The sequence below is a fragment of the Arachis hypogaea genome, chromosome 2 (assembly GCF_003086295.3).
Source record: "Arachis hypogaea cultivar Tifrunner chromosome 2, arahy.Tifrunner.gnm2.J5K5, whole genome shotgun sequence".
Lineage (NCBI taxonomy): Eukaryota > Viridiplantae > Streptophyta > Magnoliopsida > Fabales > Fabaceae > Arachis > Arachis hypogaea.
In genome coordinates, this window is record NC_092037.1 from 42,387,063 (window position 1) to 42,411,058 (window position 23,996).

General features: G+C 35.2%; 1 protein-coding gene and 1 long non-coding RNA gene across 4 annotated transcripts; one reads left to right on the plus strand and one right to left on the minus strand.

Annotated features, from left to right (window-relative positions):
• Positions 1-1,531: 1,531 nt before the first annotated feature.
• LOC112743578 (uncharacterized) lies at positions 1,532-4,363 on the minus strand. Its single transcript, XR_011872560.1, has 2 exons — positions 3,655-4,363; positions 1,532-1,737 (listed from the first exon to the last, which is right to left on the minus strand). It is a non-coding gene; the product is annotated as an uncharacterized lncRNA (long non-coding RNA).
• Positions 4,364-13,038: 8,675 nt separating this feature from the next.
• LOC112743588 (uncharacterized) lies at positions 13,039-20,310 on the plus strand. Of its 3 annotated transcripts, none has more exons than XM_025792867.3 (8): positions 13,039-13,570; positions 14,587-14,680; positions 14,766-14,816; positions 14,912-15,085; positions 17,575-17,754; positions 17,971-18,090; positions 19,222-19,355; positions 19,995-20,310. In XM_025792867.3, the coding sequence occupies exons 1-8, from the start codon at positions 13,425-13,427 to the stop codon at positions 20,068-20,070; spliced, it is 975 nt and encodes a 324-aa protein (XP_025648652.1). In that variant the 5' UTR covers positions 13,039-13,424; the 3' UTR covers positions 20,071-20,310. The 3 variants fall into 3 exon arrangements, with proteins under 3 accessions (XP_025648652.1, XP_072073367.1, XP_072073369.1); XM_072217266.1 differs by having other exon boundaries at positions 13,063-13,570; positions 18,022-18,090; XM_072217268.1 differs by having other exon boundaries at positions 13,115-13,497; positions 14,601-14,680.
• The last annotated feature ends 3,686 nt before the right edge of the window (positions 20,311-23,996 follow it).

A 23,996-nucleotide genomic window follows, 5' to 3' on the forward strand; every position in this document is an offset into this window, starting at 1 on the left:
TTTTTATATTATTTTTTAAATTATTATTTTAGTATTTTAATTTTTTGGTTAATAATTTAAAAATTAATTATATTTTATAATAACAAAGTATAATTATAAAAATTATTATCATATTATATATATTTTGCCACCAATCACAAAATTTTCTGGATCCGTCATTGCACTTTGTCATCCCCAACTTCGGAGAAAAGTCAAATGGGTTTAATTAATCCAAATCCATAAATCTTAATCAACTTACTAACTGAATTAGTAAAAGATTAGCGTCAATGAAAACAAGATTAATTAAAATCACTAAATTATCAATCAACTTAGACATTAATAACTCAAGGTCACCCAAATTACGAACCTAAGCTAAGAATACAAAATTCTACTCAAAAAACAAAAAGATACATGTTATCAAACACTTGCAATGCATGAAAGAAAAAAAATCGTAAATTACAATAATAATAGAATCTAAAATACCAATTGAACGAAAATAGTAATAATAACTCAATCAAGCATCAAGAAAACACAAAACTTCAAATTGCATTAAATGTAATTAAAATTAACAAGAGTTCATGAACATAAAAGCAACAAAATAAAGGAAATTAACAAGTAAGACTTAAGATGCTAGAACAAGATATAAAGCAAATTAAACTAAAGTAAGATCAAAACCTCAAACTAGAGAGAAAACTAAGATAAAATCCTAAAATTCTAGAGAAAAGTTGAGCTTCTCTCTTTAGAATCACCCAAAACATGATAAAAACCTACAACTATGACTACTTAGTTCATTCCCCTCCAATCCTTGGTTTAATAGCATCAGAAATGAGTTGGATTGGGTCTAAAATGGACTAGAAATCGCTGATCACGTGTTGCATTAAATGAGGCACACGCTCAAACGCGTGCGTACACAGACAATGTTTGCGTATGCACACTCAACTCTATGTCCACAATAACGATCCAATTTTCAGTATGTCTAGATCATACCGGAAACTGAGTGCTACCAACTTATCGTCCTAATTATTATCTATTACTTAATATATGAGCCTGATTCGTTGTTAAAAACGTAGTTATTTTACGAGGTACTTTTTTTTAAACGTTTAAGTTGACAATCATGAACATACACGGATGATATCATAAGTAACAACAAGATAAGTAGTTAAAAGTAAACACACATTTATATATATGCATACATCTCAAGCATTTGACAACATTCAGTCATTCAAGCTTTATTAGAACATAGATCTTAATTAGGACACCCCTACAAGTAGCTACGTAATAACTATATACATATATACATACAACATCCCAGTCCTTGACCTGTTCAAGAAGTCCCTAAGCTGGTACTCAAGCTAGCCTAGGCTCTATACTCACCTAATCTGTAACACCCTAACTTTTAGCATATCATGATCATACCAAAAGTAAGGAGTTACTAACCTGTTTTCTTTTATTATCTGTTTAATATTGAGCCTTTACGTCGATATCGCGTTTCAGTTTTTTAGAAAATTCCAGAAAATTGTTTTTTAGTAATTAAAATCATATATCAAAGATCTTCAAACAATAATAATCACATAATTATTAATAATAATAGATGTTATACAATTAAATTCAATATAAAACTCGAATACAATACATATCCCTTTGGATAAAATAAAATCTAAAGCAACAAGGGCGAGGGAACTCTATAAAAACAACAAGAATCACAAGTAAATCTACTAATTGTCTGCAGCATCTTATTGAATCTTCGAATCTGTATCACTGAAAGAGTGAAAGATTTTGGAATGAGAACAAACCACACGTTCTCAGTAGGGAATGAAAATACCGTAAAAGTAATGAAATAAAATGCTCTTTGAAAGCTGACATAAAACTATATTTTTACCAAACCCTTTGAAAATACTCTTGGTTTTACTTTAGCTAACTAATTACCTCTTTATAAAATCATTAAACTCAAAACAATTTTTAAATATAAAACTAGTCACATTACCCATCTATCAGCCACAAAATTAATTCTTAGTCAAAATGTCAATTCGTAATCACTTTAATACATTCACAAACTAATAGTACAAGCAAGAGATTCAATTCAATATACAAGCAAGTCACAACAAGACAAACAATATAATCACAAAGAAATAAGACAAGCAAGCGCAATAAAAAGAAAATGTGCAAATAACATGATGCATGTCTATCTCTAACGCAGGCCATGAGCTCATGTATCGGTTGCCTACCCGCTCCCGACATTACCCAGGCACAAGTTCCAGATATGGTTTTCCAGATGCATACAGTGTGCTTATATAAGTCTTACGGTTAGGCCACATACAATGTGACTTTCAATGTGCTTACATCTGGAAAACAGTTCTTAGTGTGTGGGTGTCTCCACTATACATTTGGCACTAAGGCCCAAACAAAGTCACATCTGCTCTCTTGTGAGAGACATTCCTTTACTTAATATATTTATTTAATCTTTGTTCTCTGCTCTCATGTGGCAGAGATTCCTTTAATTATCTCTCTTTTCTTTATTTTTCGTTCTTCTTTTCTTTCTTATCAAACCAACTCAAAACATAACTTAAAGCAAAATCCCTTCTCAAAAGATTGAGTTTAAAGCATTATGCTTTTCTTAATAAATCGAATCGAAAACAAAACTCTTTTTGTAATAAATTGAAATCAAATAATATTCTTAAATCAGATTCGCTTTTAAATAATACTTTAAATAAAGTCTTACAATTTTATAAAAATTTGGCAGTATTTCCTCTAAAATTCGGGCTTAACCACCCTTACGGGTTCCCTATTTCTCAACAAATCATCAGCTCTTTTCATCAGTAGTTATCATAACAATAGATTCTAAATAAACAACTCATCATAAACTAGTTTAACAGACTATCATTCTTTCATCAGATAACATTCAGAATTTCCATCAACCATTCTTTGAAAGTAGCCCAGTATAACGTCAAAAGTTATAATTAGTTTCCTAAAAATCAGCCTTTAACTTCACACAATTTCGTTCACTATCAAATTACTAGTTCGTTTTCAAAACTACTATTTTTATATTTAAAATTCCGGTTTCAAGAAAATTGATTTAGTAATCAAACTTTAAATCCTTTAACCCTTTTCAAACCCAAACCTAATTAGTTATAAACCAATATTAATAACCATCATAGTGTCATCAAATGAACAATTCAATAACAACCAATTTGACATAATTAACTAAAATCGGAATTTTCAGCAATTCTAAAATAATCAGAAAATCCATAACAATCATCATCCTTAAACACAGCCACAAATCCATCTCAACATAATTTCATCACATTCAATCATATTCACAATCACCAACAATCTCAATTTCGCCAATTTTTATCAATTAATTAAATAAGACAATTATAAATTATTTGCAGTTACTCACTAAACTTCAATGGCATTCATAAATTAAAACAGTTAATTTTTAAAATAAATCCCATGCCTCAGCTCGTCAAAACTCACAAAACCTAAACGTGTTAAAACCTGTTTTTCCTTGTGTCCTGCAACAGCCACAACGTTTGACCATTTCTAAAGCAACAACAGCGACTTCAAACATGACATGCAAGCACCAATACTCAACCCTATGGCAAATAACGCCGCAAAATCCTCAGTAACATATAGCTGAATAGGGACTATAAAGGGTTTCGAAGGAGAACAACTTACTGCACTAAAAAAGAATCGAGATAACTGAACGGCATCAACCCCATGAACAACTCTAGTGGATTTTGTCAGCAGCGGTCAAAACAGCCCATAGGGTTGACGGTGACGCAACTCCATCACCGGCGACCAAGAAACACGACGATAACATCTTTCCTTCCTTAACGACATACTGTCTCGGTCGGCCTTCATCCCTCTACGGCGGACCAAACGTGGGCAGGACGAGGCTGAACGGCGGCGGGTCTTCAGCGGTAGCTCCGCTCCTCGGCGACGTCTTCCAACAACAGCAACGTCATCAGCGTAGACGAAGACCCTCCCTTCTAGCGGCGGTAGCACATCCTTCTCTCTCTTTGTGATTCTCTCTCTCTCACCTCCAGTGACTTCGACGACCGCGCGTGGAGAAGACAGTGGCAGAAGCGATGGAATGAATCTGCTTAGTGGTGGCGCGATGGCGGCGACAAGGGCTAATGGCACGACGGCGCCGACGAGGCCTAGCGGCGCTAGCACGGTCCCCTTCCTTCTCCCCCCTCTCCTTCCTTTCTCCTTCTTTCCCTCCGCTCACTCAGATATCTCTCTCTTTCAATTTATTTCTTTCCTTATTGTGGCTGCATGTATGTCTTGTGTGTGTTGCGGAAGAAAGGGAAGGGGGTAAGGCGGCTAGATTTAGGATAAAAATTAGGGTTAGGGTTTTGTGTAGTTAGGTTTAGGGTAATTTGGTAATTTTAATAAAAATTTGGGATATATAGTAATTGAAAACTCTTTTTTTTTAATCCATCACTCATTTATGAAAATTACTATTTAATTATCAATTTTCAAATAAATAGAGATAGTCAACTTAATTTCTCTTAAAATCATAAAATAGAGTTCAAAGTCTAATTATTCAAATTAAACCATATATCTAAAATTATTATTATTATTATTATTATTATTATTATTATTATTATTATTATTATTATTATTACTCAAGCTTTCAAATCATTAATAAGAAAATATCCAATTAATATAAAAGTTTCTTAAAACAATATCCTGAATAAATAAAATAAGTCATAATTAATTTATTATTTAATTTCTAAAGATTTGGGGTCTTACATCCTACTCCACTTATAAAAATTTTCGTCCTCGAAAATTTAACGTAATACACAAAATAGTACCTAGTTTCATCCCTTTACTTTTTAAACATTTGATGGAAAAGTAAAAAGTCTTAGCATATAGATATACATACATACAGTTTCAAATAATAGGATTCTCATTATAGAGATATAAGGGTATAAGTGTGAGGCTTGTAGCCCAATGTAAACGATTACAAAACAGGTTGGCGTTAAAACAACGTGGTTAATGTTCACAACACTAATTTCGTACTGACTCCAGATATTAATCTCCCTAAACTTCAACATGACGTAACCTCACTATTCCCATCCACACTTTGTCAAATAAATCTTCCGAGAATTTTCAACATCATCCATCACCTCACAACCCAATATGGTAACATGTCCAACATCCGCAAACTCTTTTGCGTGAATCAAACTCCACATTTTCCTATGACGTCGCAAACTCACAGCCTTTACTTTTCGCATCCACAAAACGCATACCAAAGAACTAACACATCGCTCGCTATACCTAAAGATTGCACGTGGTACTATACTAATCTCGAATTTACCCAAAAGGATACAAGCAAACATCGAAGAACACAATCAAGTAAAGATACACTTTAGAGGTAGGACTTGAAATAAGAGAAACAATCACATTCAAGAAAGGTAGAAGAACAAAGAATCTAAGCTGGCATATGCAGTTAAGATCATCGAGAATGCATATGCATAAAAGACAGGGTTGGAGAGGAATCAAGGTATTTTTCAAGAAAGAAATCTGAAACAAGGATTTCAAAGTAAACCATGAAAGAACAAGATACGCAACCAAGTAACCTCGAGATGCAACCTCTAACATTTCCCAAACCCCGCAACATGTGTTACCTATTACCTCTATTTTGTCCATGACAACCCATTAGTGTTCCTATATACATAAATCATTAGTATTAAGTTGGCCAGACTTAATACCAAGAGGAATGCAATGGTAAGCTAACAGCATTACTCAACAGACAGTCATGCATATAAAATCTAAACTCTTATTATCAGAACAAGTCACTAAGCATGACAGACACTCAGAGTATGCAATGAAACATAGTCAGTCCATTCCCAAGGCTCTAACAAGAACGAACTATTCTGATACCATAATGTAACACCCTAACTTTTAGTTGTCATGATCGTACCAAAAGTAAGGAGTTACTAACCTGTTTTCTTTTATTATCTATTTAATATTGAGCCTTTACGTCGATATCGCATTTCAGTTTTTAAGAAAATTCCAGAAATTGTTTTTTAGTAATTAAAGTCATATATCAAAGATCTTCAAACAATAATAATCACATAATTATTAATAATAATAGATGCTATACAATTAAATTCAATATAAAACTTGAATATAATACATATCCCTCTGGATAAAATAAAAGCTAAAGCAACAAGGGCGAGGGAACTCTATAAAAAAAACAGGAATCACAGGTAAATCTACTAATCATCTGCAACATCTTATTGAATATTCGAACCTGTATCACTAAAAGGGTGAAAGATTTTGGGGTGAGAATAAATCACACGTTCTCAGTAGGGAATGAGAATGCCGCATAAAATATCCGCTCATCAAGCATATAAGTATTGGGAAGCTAGCATGACTATTGTTGCTCAATTACATTTTGATTTTTTTAATTGAAATTTTCATCTAGGACATTTTATGAAATTTTTGAAATCATAAAGAATTTGAAGAAGCAAATGCAAATAAGGCAAGAAAAGAAAAGGGAAAGAATGAGAAAGTTGAAGGCTTTGAGTACCAATGACAATTCATTTGTCAAGTACTTATAGTGTTTATGTATCAAGCAAAAAGCATGAAAATAAAACATTTATAGTCAAGGCTAGGCTCAGGTGCAAAGCACTCCCTCAAAGCTCAAGGCTCTGAGCATAAATGATTAGAGAAATAAAGACAATAAACAAAATGAGGTTAAAGAGTCCTCTAATTAAATGCTTGTGGTGCTTATGTATCAAGTGATAATACTTGAGAACAAAGCATTTAGAGTCGTAGCTTTGCTTTCAACAAACGGTGCAAAGCACCCAAAAAGCTAAGCTAAGAAAAAAATAAAAAAACTTGTTTCAAGGTAGGAACATAAAGAAAAAGATTTCATGAAATGAGCTAGATAGAAGCATCAATCATTTGAATTTCTTTTGTGATTGTAGCATGCATAAGAAACTAGCCAACTATGAACATAAAAATTGCTACTCTTCTCACTTTGGTTTGTCAAAAATTTATTGCATGATTCTTTGTTTGCTTGAGGACAAGCAAAGTTTAAGTTTGGTGTTGTGATGACTGCGCATCATGTTATGTTTTTCTATGCTTTTTCATATCAAAATTTAATTCATTATGTTTAATTATTGAGTATTTTTATGCTTAAGTTGTATATTTCTTTGATTTCTTTGAATTGTTTAACTTTGTAGAAAATGGTGGAAAAAGAAGCAAAAAGCACAAAACAAGCCCAAAAGAAGAAAAGAGGAAATTTTGGGTGTGCCAAAGAAGGCGTGGTATGCCAGATCTAAATTTTAGAGAAGGTAGGAAGTTGCATTACTATGGGCGTGTTGCATCACTATGGGCGTGCCACTTGGTGCTCTGGGCGTGGCACACCAAGCTTGTGAAGCCAACTCTCATCAATGGGCGTGCCACTTGGTGCTCTGGGCGTGATACGCCAAGCTTGTGAAGTTAAGATCTCAAAGAGGGTGTGCCACTTGGTGTTTTGGGCGTGGCACGCCAGTCCAACATTCTAGCAAAGAAGATTGAATAGCCTACATGGGTGTGGCACGTCAGTCTCGGGCGTGGCATGTCGAGGCATATGCCAGCCTGACCTCCTCCCATTCAAATGAACATATTTTGAGCTACAAAGTGCCAAATGAAAGGGTTCTAGTGCCATTAAAAAGTAGACATTCATAGCTTTCCAACCATATATAACACTTTATAGTGGACACTAGAATTGAGCAAGATATTGACCCCAAAAACATAAGAAGTACAACACATCCCTACAAAGATACAACCTGACCTCTTTATCTTCAAAGGAACATAACTTGAGTTGTAGAGGTCTAAATGATGCACTGTTTGTGGAGTTGGAAAGGTGACATCTAGAGCTTTCTAATGATATATAACATTTTATAGTGGACGTTAAATATGGAGGTGAAAAAGACCATTCTTTTAGCGTCACAATCTGGGCGTGTCTATGGGCGTGCCAGTGGGCGTGGCACGCCAAACTTGGGCATGACACGCCAGTTTTACTTTCACAAGGGGTGTGGTACGCCAAGAATGGGTATGGCACGCTGGGGTATTTGACAAACTGACCTCTTCACCTTCAAATGAGCATAACTTGAGCTATAGAGGTCCAAATGAGATGATTCCAGCAGCATTAGAAAGCTGACATCCAGGAATTTCTAGCAATATATAATACTCTATAGTTGACATTCATTTTTGGGCCGAAACATGTCCATTCTTCTAGCGTTGCAAGATGGGTCTCACTCTTAGGAGCAATTTCCAATGGGAGTGGCATGCCAATTTCTCCCTGCAGCCTCAAACTTTCAACCAAGCCCACTCCAACTCTGATTCAAGCCACAATTGCCAACCAATCAAGACCACAAGAAGCATCTAGAATAATTCATTTTCATTTATTGTAATTTGCTTTTAATTTCATTTGAGTTTGTAATTTAGGATAGCTATAAATAGGACCACCATACACACATTGAGGGGATTATTCTGGACACAATTGGAGGAGGGGTCTTTGAACTCCCTCTTCTCACCCACACTTCTCTCCTCTTTCACTTTCTTACTTCTAAATATTTTAGTTATGAATCACTAGCTCTTTCTATTGGGAAAGAGAGCTCTATTTCCATTTGATGGATTGATTATTTTTATTCTTCTTCTTCTATTCATCTTTCTTTGATTTACTAGAAAGAATTTTGTTCTTCATTCTAGCATTCAATCATCTTGAAAAAGAGATTGAATGAACTTGGGTTTTATGTGAACCTTGGAAGAGGAATTATAAAACCATGCTTGAAATCCTTTCTCACATTGAGTGGATTTGGGTTTTGGGATTAGATAATTGTGACGCTAGATCTACCCATTACTTGGATCCATGAAGATGTGTGGTATAATCAGGGAACAAGTTTCATCTCTCTTCATGAGCAACTAGACCAAGAAATTGGCTATTGATCAAGATTGGGGAGATTGAGTTACCAAGGAATTGGGACTCAATCACTCATGATTGTCAAGAGGTCAATGAGTTGCATGATTGAAGATGAGATGAAATAAATTAATCCAGAGAATGTAATATCTCTTGATCCCAATGTTTATTTTATCTTTTCTATCTTATTTACTTTATGGTCATTTACTTTCCAACACTTTGCTTTCTTGTACTTTACATTTATGCCATTTACTTTCTTGCACTTTATTGCTTTTCTTTACTTTTATGTCATTTCCATTTCTTGTTGCTCATCATCCAATTATGCTTGTCTAACTAGAATAATCAATCAACTATTGTTTGTTTAATTCGTTAATCTCTGTGGGATTCGACCTCACTCTATTGTGAGTTTTAACTTGACGACTATTCGTTATACTTGCCAAAAAATTTTTTGTAGTGATACATTAATTTCGTGATCAATAGTCGCACACCATATCGAAACAGCGGATGGATGCCCAGCTGTTTGGGTGCAACTGTAATGGCGCCACATCACACCGGTTCAGAAGAGAGATGACAAAGGGAAAGAAGGGGAACCGAACCCCCAAGTTGGTGAACATGGGCTTGTACACCCCTATCCAATCGGCCACCCGGGGATTATCCATGTTTATATGACAAATGTGTTCCCGATTTCCAGAAACGAATGCCTCATAGTGTTCCTACTCGGGACTGCCTCCACACAGTAGATCGGAGTTATGGAATTCCTAGAGCTCCTTGAGTGTTATCTTGGAAGCCGTATCCTTAACGTCAGAGGTGACCCAAGAATAACGATCTACGAGAGCTCTTGGGATGGGGCGCTGCGTCATTGATGATTGGATTTTTGACGGTTTAGAATTTCTCAAATAAAATCTCATCGAAGTATAGTTTCTAAACTAAGCAATAATCCTTTCATACAAAAAGTTGTTTGTCACTAAAACAAACCCCTAAAATTTATAAACCGAAGTATTGAACCTCGGGTCGTTCTCCCTAGGAATTACAATAAAGTGTCTTGTTATTGGTTGTGAGTTATTTTGGGGTTTTAATAAGAAACATGAAAGATAAATGGCAAGAAAGTAAACTAACAACTATAAAAGGCTCTTGGCAAGGTATGAAAATTAGAAGTTCTATCCTAGTTATCCTTCTCAATTGTGATGAGAATTGTCCATTGCTACCACTTAGTCAACCCTTACTAAATAAAGGAAAGTCAAGTGGATGAATTGACTTGAGCCACAAGTCCTAGCCAACTCCCAAGGAAAGACTAGCTTTAGTGTACTCCAAACCAATTAGCAATCTCTCCAATTACCAATCAACAAAGGAATTAGATAACTCAAGTGTCACTAATTACTCTACCTAGGCGAAGAGGAACAAAATCTACACTAAAACTAAAAGAGACATTTCAACAAACACATAAAAGGCAATAAAAGTAAACAACATAAATTGCAAGAATTAAAGAGAGATCTAACTACAAAGGCAAGAGATCAACAATAGAAAAGCAAAGAAGAACAATTATTATGAATTACCTCTTATTGAATTGAAAGAAAATGGAAGGAACAATAGTAGATCTACAACAAAGTATAAGAACAACATAAAGGAAATTACAATAAAAGAGTGGAAGAAGAATGAATCTAACAACAAGGAATTGAGAAGATAGAAGTAGAAGAAGATGAATTAAAATCTAGATCTAAGAACTAAACCTAATCCTAATCCTAATTCTAGAGAGAAGTGAGAGCTTCTCTCTCTAGAAACTACTTCTAAAACTAAACTATGACTAATGGTGACTAACTTCTAAAGTATGAAAGTATGTTCATTCCCCCTTCAATCCTTGGCTTAAATAGCATCAGAAATGAGTTGGATTGGGCCCACAAGGCTTCTAAAATCGCTGGCCACGTTTTGCTTTAAGTGAACCAGGTGGCAGCAACGTCGCATGCGCGTACTATGCGCGTACGCACCACCATACGTGTAGCAACTATGGCAAATTTTATATCGTTTCGAAGCCCCGGATGTTAGCTTTCTAACCCAACTAGAACTGCATCATTTGGACCTCTGTAGCTCAAGTTATGGTTGTTTAAGTGCGAAGAGGTCGGCTTGACAGCTTTCCGATTCTTTCATTTCTTCATGAGTTCTCCAACTTTTCATGCTTTCTTTCTTCATTCTCTTGATCCAATCTTTGCCTCCTAAACCTTAAATCACTTAACAAATATATCAAGGCATCTAATGGAATCAAGGTGAATTAGATTTAGCTATTTTAAGACCTAAAAAGCATGTTTTCACTCTTAAGCACAATTAAAGGAGAAGTTATAAAACCATGCTATTTCATTGAATAAATGTGGGTAAAAGGTGATAAAATCCCCTAAAATCAATACAAGATAAACCCTACAAATGGGGTTTATCAGTCATACCTACAGTGAGGGCACCACTTAAAGTTAAACTCAGGAGCTGAGGTCAGAAAATCAGAGGAGACGAAGATTATTGCTACGTTCTGCTACGTCTCTATTGTACACTAATCTGTGATCAATTAGAGGTAAAAATCAATTTTCCTAATGGAACCCCCTGTAATCTACCTAACAATGGCATGCTCAACCCAAAGAAGAGCAACCATTAACAATGAAAAAGGAATGCAGCGGTGATGGAAAAAATAAAAGCAGAACAATAATCGTTCATAAAAAGATGAAGCTAATTGAAACTTACCAGAAAATTGAGGAAAGAAGAGAAATGAACCCCAGGGAAATGCAGCAGGAAGGCCTTGCGCCAATTGAATCAAGAAAGAAGAGAATGACGGAATCAGTGAATATAGTGAATGAAGAAATAAGGAGCGAAAGGGGGGAATGCGGAATAGTAACTGTCAGTGGGAAGCGCAAAAAGTCAGGAACAAAATAGGCTTTTCCCCTAAATTTCAAATAAGCCATAATGAGCATTTAATGCTCGACACAGGAATCAAGGCGACGCTTCCTGTAACAGAAGAGGAAAACTCGTGCATTGGGGCATGGACTCCATCACGGACTCCTGACCCCAGGAGAGCTTGATCGAGGCAGAAGCAAGTAGATTAAATGCGCCAACTACGAGCTTCTATGCCCATAGCTTGCACGTTGGGGGCACTGTTCCGGCCTAACCCACCAGCGGCCTGGGTCCAGGCATGAATAGTCGACTCGATGGGTCAATCGACCTGAGCCAGGAGGTGACCCGCACGTCACCTCCTCCTCCACGTGGAACCTGGATAGCTAGCAGAAGCTTCCTGGCAGGTGGGCCTGGCCATATGGGGCCTACCCAAGTACGAACTATAAAGGGGGAGGGACCTACCCTTCCCCAGAAGTACATCACCTATTCTAACCCTAAATCGCCGCCTTTTATACGTATACTGACTTGAGCATCGGAGTCCTTGCAGGTGGCCCCACCACATCGTCGCTCCATTGATCCAGGCAAGCGACCTCTTCCGGAATTCAACCATCATCCCATTTCGCGCCCAGGCCCTAACCCCTTCAAGGCTTTGCTGCAGTACCAGTTCAACCCGACCCACCTGACGTTCGAGCAGACGAACAAGTAACATATCTTAAAAAAACCATATAGTAAAAAATATGACTTTGATAATGTATTGACTATAGACTGATTATAAGAAAATTAGAGAGACCTATGCTTTGAACACCGCAAAAAATATCAATGTCCTTATGAAAACATAGAAATATCAAAGTCTCAGTTCTTCGAAAAACAAAGAAATTCAAAAAAGAAAAAAAATTACATAGAAGGTGAGGAAGCAACAATGATGACCAGTTCTGGGATCTACTGCTTCTGTCGCCCACGATGACAAGCATGACTGAATTCGAAATGGTGGCGACTGACGACCCAGAGAGTAACGACGAACTTGAGTACGAGACCAGAGACAGTAAAAGAGATTGGAGATGAGAGCAAGAAAGAACTTGAGTGTCAGAACCACCTAACCAAATCCCAATGAGAGAAATGAGAACTCAAGCATAATAAAAATGAGAGAAGGACAAAAAAAAAAGGAATTGGATTTTCGAATAAAAAAACAAATTTAAGCATGATCCGGTTCAGTTTATATAAACCGATCCGGATCGTTGATTTTGGTAAAAAACCGGCCATATTAAACTAGATTTAATCATTATGCTATGTGAGTGGCTCCCAAACTTTAAACCCTAAATCGAATTAGCATCATCTAAGAGTCTTAAGACAGATCTTGTCATCGTGTACCTAAAAAGAAAAAAAAAAAAAAGAATTCTTGCTACTATATATACACCAAAAAAGAACCAAGAGGAGGTGGCTGGAACTGGAAGGAACAAACATCTTAGTAAAACCCCATAGCGATGTTTGCAGTCTGGATTGCAATTTTGATTTTGAGTTAAAAGTAGGTGGGAAAAATAAGAGAAAAAAATTTGAAAAGGGAAAGGAGAAAAAGGAAGGAAAATCGCAAAGCATTGGGGGCAGCAGACAGTGCGTGAGTGAGTGAAAAAGGTTGAAAGGGTTCATCCATCCACTAATGGCGGAAAGAGAAGGCGGATCGAGTTCGGAGATGTCTCTGAAGGATCAGGGCAACGAGTTCTTCAAGTCAGGCAAGTACCTCAAAGCTGCCGCACTCTACACTCAAGCCATTAAGCAGGACCCTTCAAGCCCTACTCTTTATAGGTCCTCCCCTCCCTTCTCTTATTACTAGTCTCTACTTTTTGTTACTTAATTTCTCAAAATGATGCCTTTTTTATTTGTTTACTTTTTATTTCAATCGTTGGGATTTCAAATTCTGCCTTTGCATTGTGATGAAATATTCTGGTTTCCTCTGTGCCCTTGTTCTGAGAAATGAAAACTGAATAGGAAGTGAGTTTCTGTTTTGCTCCCCCCCCCCCCCCCGCCCTTTTTCTCTCTCTCTCTCCGTCTTCTCTTTCTGTATTTAATTTAGTGTTTTTTGTTAGTTGTGTTTCTGAATGGGAGCCTTATAGTAACTGTTGAGATGTCTCTGCGTGAGCCCTTCAGGTCACGGGTTCAATCCAGTGGAAGCACCCAATGTAATTTTGGGCTGTATCCCGTATGTTACACCCTTTGGGTGTGGCTCTTCCCTGACCCTGTGTTAATGCAGATGCTTGTGCACAGGGCTTCCCCTTATGTTAGTTGTGTTTCTTCGATTGTTGTAAGTTATGAACTTTTGGTTGAAGTTATTCTGTTAGTTTGTGACCTGAGTTTCTGAATTCCACTTTTGGCAGCTGTTAGGCGAGACCTTTGTGTTGGTTAAGTCATTGCCCTGTGCATCTCAGTTGTGTGACTAGTGATGTTGACCCATTTTTGGTTGTTAGTATGTCAGAAATCCAGATAGTACATACAGAGACTCTTTTGGTTGTAAAGGTTGCAAGACTTTTTCTGTACATCCTGAAATGGGGACATAAAATATGGGTCTAGTCTCCAATATCCTTTTTCTTGCTTGACCTTCATTAGATGTTTGGATGTGCTTTAGCGGCGCAAACAACGAATTTTAGCTTCAGCTCATACCTATTGCTAGATTGCACATAGCTCGGGATAATTACTAATATATGCCATTCTATAAGTGTATATGACTATATGTAGAAGATACTGTTCTCTTCTTTCTTATTATTTTATGTCAAACTTAATGCATAAATATTGTGTCCGATGTGTTGTCTTACATTGTCTGCCAGTAATCGTGCTGCAGCATTGCTGCAATTGGATAAGCTCAACAAAGCTCTTGATGATGCTGAGATGACAATAAAATTAAAACCAGAATGGGAAAAGGTAAACTTTTAGCTAATCTTCTTAATGTTAAGAGTGTCTGACCCTTGTAAAATTGTAACAAGTTTGCGAGCTATGCTACATGCAGGGATATTTCAGGAAGGGGAGTATATTAGAAGCCATGAAGCGATATGATGATGTAAGCTTATGATTGCCTTTTCCCTTACCATTTCATAAACCAAACCATTTTTTTTTGGTTGTTACTAATGCTTTTGCTTCTTTACATATTTGTAGGCATTGGCTGCCTTTGAGATAGCTTTGCAGTATAACCCGCAAAGTCAAGAAGTAACAAAAAAGATAAAGAGGATAAACCAACTAGTAAGGGAAGGTAAGCGAGCTCAAGAAGTGGAGAACATGAGATCTAATGTCGACATGGCCAAACATTTACAAGCATTGAAACCTGAATTGGTTAGTATCCATGTAATCTTGTACTATTAGTATGAGTTTTCAATTGTCCTGTGGTTTGTTAGTGTGTCTATTACATTAATCAATTTATATGATTTAGAAAAGGTATGAGGGAAGGACAATGAAAAAGGAACATCTGTTTTGTTTTTAAGGTTGGGGTTTAGGGGGCAGGTGGGAAGAGGAGAGAAGATAATGAGACAAATGTCAAATGCACTGAAGAGGAAAAAACTGATCTTTTGGACCAGCTTCTATTGTTAATTCAAGCTTAAGAATATGAGTGTAGCTAAGTTTAACCCAGTCTGATAGCCAAACCAAGTAATCCAAGATTGCTAAAATCTGTAAACAGCCTGAAGATTGAAACACCATAATAACACTGAAAAGTATTAACAAAATTCCTTGAAACCACAAAATACCAAGCTTGCCTCACTAGGCATAGATGCCACCCCATCTTTCTATGTTGCATTATTTTTTAAATGCATCTTATTTAATGCGTCTACTAATCATAGTTTTTGATGGCTGATGGCTACTCATGGTGGAAGCGTAAAATACCGGCATGAGGTTATAGCTGATACTATTTTGGCAAATGTCGGATACATTAAAAAGATATATAAACTGTATGCAAATAAATACTAAAATAATCTAGAAAATATAAATAAAACTACTAGAAGATAAAAATAATATCTAAACCACTAACTACTAATACTTTATTATCATAATGTAAAACTATTTATCCATGTTATAATAATCAATATTAAAGATTAAAACTAATATCAAATTGACAAAATATTAATATAGCTAAGCTGCTGCAGAAGTAATTTGAGTGTTTAGAACAGAAAAAATGATAGAGGGCTTAGAATAGAGAAAAGGGTTTAGAATGGATAAACAAAATCTTGAGGGTCAAAATATAAAGAGAAAAAGGAAGCACCATAGAGAAGCAGATTCAGGAACAACGTTCGACATTGTTGTGTTCCTCTGCAGGCCATGGTGCCATCATTGTCAATGTTCTGTGACTCTGTCACGTTCTATTGCTTTGTCATCGTGGACTTCCTCTGCAGAACGGTGACAATGCTGTTGGTGGTGATGCTGTCAGCATCCCAATTCTTTGTCTTAGTCAAGCAATGGAGGAGGAGGGGAGTGAACAACAGAGAGTAGAGAGGAGTTTGTCTTACAAATGTTAGGCTTAGGGGTATTAAAATGACCAAAAGACCCTCTAATTTAAAAGAAATTCCAATAAGACATGCCATCTCCACCATATCTGTATTGGACCACAACGGCGCCACCGCCGATCTGGCCATCATTTGTCCAATGCCATTTCCACAACACCACACACTTAAGATGGCGGTTAGCCTAAACACCGCCATGGTGCTGCCATGGTCACAATTTAAAAACACTGCTACTTATCCAACATAACATTCTTACCCTGCAAGAATTTCACCTTTTGGCTTTTTAGTGTCAGAAATTGAATCCCACGCAACATCGTAGATCTGCTTTAAAATTTTTCCTTGACATTGAACGGTATTTTCTATAACAAACAAACCCAAAGTACTCCTCCATTTCAAAGGCCAACCTTGAATTCTCTATGTTATGTCCTCATCATTTTGTAGATAGACTCAAGATAGTTAAGCTGTTTGATTTGTGTTTGTTACGGTCTTCAAATTTTCATCTCTAAGATAGAATTAGTGCACCATTTGCTAAACTTGTATATTGTATACTCCATTTTACTTCTCTTTTAACAAAAAGTAGGTGCTTCAAATATTTTTCTACAGCACTAATTTCCAATTTAATTTCTCTCTTGCTTTTCTAAGAATGAGCATATCATGATATCATATACAACAGGTATGCACCTTGGCGCTCATTCCTGGATACGTTCAATATGCACATCTAAGTTCAACCTAAAAGATAGAGACTAGATGTTGACCGTTGGTGCAACCCAATCTCTATGTTTCTCTTAGACAATCCAATACATCAGTGTTCCACTGCTTATCCATCCTCCTCACTAAATTCCAGAAACTATAGGGTATAACTTTAGGTCCCTTTCCCTAGCGTTTAGCCATTGAGAGTCTTTGTCCTTCATTGAGACCTAGCTAAAGTAACTCTTCCACCTGTCCATATTATCTTCTTCCATGGCTAAAACTTCACTTTCTTCATCCTTTTTATGCTCTAGTTTTATGTGTAGACATAGCTATTAATTCCACTTGAAAGTTTTAGAGCTTGTGTGGAAAGCTAAGAAACAGAATTCATTCAAGAATTGAATTCTTTTCCATGTTTTGGAACAAACAAAAGTTAATAATTTCAATTCCAATGAGAATTCTAATTCTCACATTTACTCTATTGATCGGTAGTTTTTCTTCTCTCTTCTGAGATGTTCTGTATTGTTTGCTTTAATATTGATTCCATTATATTGATATTTATAACGTGGTTAAATTTATTTCCCATACACATCTGCATAATTTTAAATTCCCCAAATGAGAATTGAGATATTTCCCATGCAGTCTGGAAAATATGGATCTGAAGAGTGCTGGAAGGACATGTTTACATTCCTTGTTGAGACCATGGAAACTGCTGTAAAATCATGGCATGAGACCTCTAAACTGGATGCTAGAGTTTACTTTCTTCTTGATAAGGAAAAGACACAGACGGATAAATATGCCCCAATTGTGAATATTGACAAGGTTATATCTTTATGAATCTTATTGAGTTTCTATTTTGGATTGACTTGGTTTTGTGGTGGTTCGCTTTCATTTATTGGTTGTATTCTTTCATAGACTATAGGCTTAATGTGATGCATACACTTTTTATTGGCAAGTGATCATTAAAAGGAAATTAATAAACTTCTCAGTATGATATTCAGGATTTTAATCTCACTCTTGTCTTACGTGACTTGCCAGGCATTTGAATCACCACATACTCATGGCAATTGCTTTTTGTATCTTAGACAGTATGCTGAGGAGTCTTTCTCCAAAGCAGCCTGCTTAGTGACTCCTAAAAGCATCATTGCTTATCCACAGGTAAATTTTGATTTAGTAAGGCGCTAAATGTGGTGGGGATGAATTATCTTTGGCAGAAAAAGTAACACGCTAATAAATTGTTGTTAATTGGAAAATTTTATTGGAATCAAATATCCTACTTTTTAGGGAGATCACATTTGAGATAGAAATGGTATCTCAGGGAAATAATTTATTTGGGCATGTGGCCAACTTTAAACTGCTCGTGTTGGTTGAGACAAAAAGTATTTTGGTTGTGGACTAAGTTTATGCTTGCCTTTCCTTCCTCATCTTTCTTCTCATTTGATTCTTCCAATCTAAGTGCTTAAATTGCTGAGTGTGCAATTAATGCAACTACAGAGTGGATATCCTTTCGTTCTTAGTGGGGCCAGTTACATAGACTAAACTATGCCATCATGTTCTGTTAAAAATTAAGTTTTCGGAAAGGATATTTACATCAAAATTTTCTTTTAAAATGCTTTTGCTAGTTTTCCTTAGTATACAGGTGCCTCTTTATTGGATGTGTTTGCGCTGGACCTTAGTCATGTTCATATTCCTAGCATGCTATGAATAATTTTTCAATTCAATGAATGAAAACACAACACCAGATAGTCGTAACATTTTGGCAAGTGTTATTGGTGATTGATTGCAAAGAGATAGCAAGCAGACTTCATTCTTCGATTTAGTCATACAACGAGAGGAGCCAACCAAATAGGCCCTCTTAGCTTGTTTTCATGTTTGTTTTATTTAGTTGGAAGTGCGTCCAAGAGATATAAAAAATCTGGTCATTAGAGAATGTAATCAACTTGTTTCAACTTAATGAATGTTTCCCTTAAATGTCATTAAAATAAACGGAAAAGGAAAAACAGAAAAGAAAACGCTTGTGGTCTTTCAAGTTCAAGGTCCGGATAAAATCCCGGACTATGCGGACCTTTTACTAGTGGCCTGGGGTGCATTCATGTCACTGCCATCTTATTATATTATTTTGAGCATTTAGGGAATTCATGTGGCCAATATTCCTCTTCAAATCATCTCAAACTGAGTTCAATTTGTTTGATTAATTTTTGTGATTATGATTGATTTCTTTTCAATTAGAATAATGGGGTCTGAATATGGTCAATCCGCTAATGACATTATGTGTCACTATGTGAGCAGGTCTGGAAAGGCCAAGGATCAAGGAAGTGGAAACATGCGCAAAATGATGGCTTCTTTGTTCAATTTGAGACACCTTCTCTACGAAAGCTCTGGTTTATTCCAAGTTCCAATGAAAAGGGACAGACGTTGTGCAGGTTTCTCTTCCTCCACTCTCTTACATGCAAATGATGGAATGTATTTTAACCTTCATTCACTATATGCATTCAATTTTCTGGAGCATTTGCTAATTAGCTATTAAAATATTTATGTACCAAAGAAAACGAAATTTGAAATTTTTTACCCCTTCTGGAGATTTTCCCCCTTCTAGTCCATTTACTTTCTTACATCTCCAAAGGAAGTATAAATTTTGTTAACCTTTCAATGTGCATGAAGTAGAGAAGTATCAATTAACTTTTCAAATCTTGTAGAAGGAAGATCATCCAATGTACCTATTTTTTGAATGGTAACTGTATTGGTAAAAAATGTTGAATAATTGTGGAACCTTCTCATTGAGAATCTTCCAAGTGATTCCTGATAAATAACATAAATTGGTTTCGCTTTCATCATAGCGTTATGCTTAAAGATTTATTACCTAAATTTTGTCTATTGCCTTTTCGAAGAATCCAAACACGTACTTGATCAGGGAACTTGCTAGGCTGGTTCTATTCATCTAATTTCTTCTTAGAATTATTAGTATGGGAACTTTGCAGTGCGCCCTGAAAGTTTGCTTTTGGTTATATAATATAACCTTTTAAATTGAAAAATCTAATTTGTGTTAGCTATTTATTTCTCAGGGATCCGGATGGTTTGGACATAGGTGCTCATGAAATTCTTCCGCGGTTATTCAAGGAAAATCTTCCCAGCTCTTAAAACTAGTGTTTTGGCTTATATTTCCTTGGATATAAATGATAGGCTCATAGGAAAGTTTTCGTATCCAACAAAATATGGAGGACTAGGTTTATTGGCCATGTTTTGTTTTCTTGTAATGTGACAAATGCATCTCTTTCGATTTTGATTTATTTTTAATTTATTTTATCCAAACCTTCAAAAGGGTTGCGTACTTGCGTTAGTTCTGTGCAAGTTATTAATTGCATGATTGATATTCATCTATATTGGTGTTCTCTGGACTTTGGCCTTTTAGTTTGTTTCATTCTAGATAGGACACGTCTGTGGTTGAGTCTAGAAAACTGCTTATTATGAAAGTTTGATGTGTATCTTTGTCGTTGAGATATGAATATGGTAGTTGGCTGTTAGCCTGTTACAGCAAAGTTGATTTAATTGCTTTCTTTTGACTTTATATTGAACAACATCGTACTTATTTGGTGATCAGGGACTACTGAGTCTAACCAATTTCACATGCACCTTGTGTCATTACCTAGCCTATCTTACAAGAACAACCTGATACTTAATTACCCACCTGCAATCATGGTTAGGGGCTGCATTGTCTTTTTCTTTGTCAGGAATTGCAACGTCTTTTGTGCGAATGGATATGGATTGGATTAGAGGTTCACTTCAAATATTAATTCGTTCAAATTGAATTAGATAGTGAATGCAGTTTTTTTTTTTTTTTTTTATTTTTTGAGTAGAGTCAGTTTACTATTTAGTCAATGAAAAATTTCGCATCAGACAAATTAGTTACTAAGCAATCAAAAGTACCAAATTAGTCCCTGGAGTTGGCATTTGTCGGATACCGTTAGTCCTTACTGAGCGCTGTTAAATGACATCGTTTTGATGAGCTCACTAAACAAAACGTAAGCGCTTATGGAAGGAGAGAAACATTGTTGATTTCGTATGAAATGATAATGAAATCTCTAAACCTAACCCTAATTGCATGGCAGACAGATGAATGATTGGAAAACATGAGCAGCAACGAAGGCTAATTTTAGTCGGCGAAGAGGAGGGGCGACAGATTGCTCAGCTTGGTGCGGTGCATGTGTCAGTGGGAAGGAAAGGAGATAAAGCACCGTTTTTGCCTCCAAGTGTTACTGCAATGTATATGTGACACCACAAGTTTTTTACATGATTAGCTATCTAATTGGATGAACCTGAATTTACTTTAACACAATTATCATCTATTCTGATCGCTATCCTCATGCTTGTAATCTTCATCTTCAACACCCTTTGGTGGAGGTTTGTACAATTGATCATTGGCACTCTCGTATCCCTCATCATTGACACTCCTCAAGATCACCAACTTCCTCTACATCAATCCCTGCTCCATCATTCTCCTCCATAGTATGCTCAAAGAAAATGTAAAATTCAACAGATCCCTTATTTTGAAGCTTGTTATTGAGCAGGTCGTTAATCTCAGCATCTCCTTCAATACGGTGCAACCCAGCTTCAAATCTGGCAATGTAATCTTTGTATCCCAATTCTTTATACAAGGTCTCCAAGTCCCGTTTATCGACCAAATCCTAGTCCATTCGAGAAACCTCTGCTTTTCCATTCTTATAAATCTGCCCACATGGTGGAAAAACAGGGACTGCAAATACATCCATCTAAAAAAGGCAAAAAATTACAATTAAATAAACAATGTTTTTCATGTTCATGATTGAAACATATATAACCTTTTTGTATAACATTCTATATTTTTTAAAATCTAAATATGAATAAATTATAGTTTTTTTTTTGGTGACGAATAAATTATAGTTTGTTTCACTAACTTTTAACTTTATATTTTTAAAAATTATTTTATTAAAAATAATTAAATTAGTTATAAGATAAGTTGATTTTATATCAATTATGATTTTAAGATAATTTTATTATAATTAAATATTTCACATAATTTCATTAATTGAAAAATAAAGAAGAATTATATCGTTTAATTTAGATAATTTCTATTATGAATAAGTTATGACTTATTTTATTAATTCGAACACTTTATTTTCAAAAATTAATCTATTAAGGGTAATTAAATTAGTTTTATGAATATTTGGAGTTAAGTTAATTAACAATATTGTATAATTTTATTATAATTGGTTATTTAGTATAATTGAAATTTTAATTCCGGTGGATCGGTGATGGAAAAATAATAAAAAGTTATATGATTTAATTTAGGTTATTGATAATTTGGGTTCAAATTGTACCTTATAAAATGTGATCAATATGTTTATTTTATAATTTAAATTAAAAATAATTATTTAATCTCATTGATATATTACAAATAAAATTATATATGTTTCGAAAGTAATTTCTACAGTATTATATTTAAATCTTAAGTTATTCTTGTATCTTGAATATTTTGTAAAATTTCTAAGTTAGTTGTATATATTTTATTTTAACTTTAATCCTAAATTTCTTATTTTATATGTACCATTATTATCTAACACGTTACCCGCTGACCAATCACTTATATATACGTACCCCATACTTGTTTATCATTTACTAGGCCATGTTCACTCTTTTATCACCACTCCTTCAAGAGCAAACACCCACCACATAGACGCAATACACACATGAAGAAAAGGAAGAAAACAGGGGAGGGAGTTCAAGAGAGCAAGCGAGAGAGATCGAATGAGAGAGGAAGAGATGTGGCAAAGAGGGGAAGGAAGAGGCCGCTAATGTAACTTTAAAGAGTTTTATGGAATTAATGAAGGTAAATATTGTTGGACTAAATTAACTATTTGCGTTTTATTATTTACTTCATAACATTGTCAACCTCTATTGAGAACTTGTGATTAGTTCTCACTCCAAAATTTTCATCCCTTTCAGTGTCACAGGTTTGAGGACTCAGTATGAAGCTACAGACGAATAATGAAACTTGTATATGAAATCAAGTTGCTTTCATAGAGTCTCCTCATTGTTGTTGCATAAGATTCCATTTTATATAGAGGGGTAGGTGTTGTATATGAGTTTCATTTGATTTCACTTGTATAACATTTATTATTATTAGTATTTATGTGATTATTATTACTTGGAGATCTTTGATATATAATTTTAATAAATAAAGACAAAATTTTATGGAATTTCTTAAAATTAGAATGTGATATCGACATAAAGGCTCAGTGTTAAGTAATTATTATTAGAAAAGGTTACGTAATGTTTTTTTTAGTAGAAATACCATGACTTAAGTAAGGTATTTTGTTGGAAGGGACATTACATTATGGTATCAGAGCAATCTTTCCTGTAGAGCCTTAGAAGTGGAATGACTATGCTTTACTGCATACTCTCAGTGTTTGTCATGCCTTGTGACTTGTCCTAGTGACAATAGTTTAAGTTTTATAGGCATGACTGTTTGTTAATTAATGTTGTTAGTCTACCATTGGATACCTCATGGTATTAAGTATAGGCAACTTAACACTAATAGTTCATGTATTTAAGAACATTAATGAATTATTATAGATGAAATAGAAGTAATAGGTAATGCAAATTACGAGATTTAGAAACGTTAGAAGTTACGGTTTAGGGTTAATTTCATTTCGACATATAATATTTATTCTTGCCAATGTGACTTGGTGTCATCTCTTCCTTTATTGCTTCACTTGAGAGGAAAAACTATATGAGAAGCATTAATTAGATTAGATCTGATTCTGTTTTATTTGATTGAGTTTTAATTTTGAATTTTAAGTTTAGGGTTAGCATTTCAAGGAGTGAGAGATATACATGTGAACTCTCTTCTGGCAGCCGTTCCAATTGATAGTTTTTGTTTTTCAAGCACTATGAGTCACTAATCTCCTCAGTTAAGGTTAGAAGCTCTGTTGATTCTAATTGATTAATGTTATAGCTTTTTTACTTTTGATTAATGCATTGATATTTTCTTAAGAAACAAGTTTTCGTTCTTCATCACAAAAATTTGA

Coding starts and splice junctions, on each gene's coding strand:
- LOC112743588 (XM_025792867.3), top strand. CDS start 13,425: ATGGCGGAAAGAGAAGGCGGATCGAGTTCGGAGATGTCTCTGAAGGAT. Junction 13,571..14,586: donor TCAAGCCCTACTCTTTATAG/GTCCTCCCCTCC, acceptor ATTGTCTGCCAG/TAATCGTGCTGCAGCATTGC. Junction 14,817..14,911: donor CCATGAAGCGATATGATGAT/GTAAGCTTATGA, acceptor ACATATTTGTAG/GCATTGGCTGCCTTTGAGAT.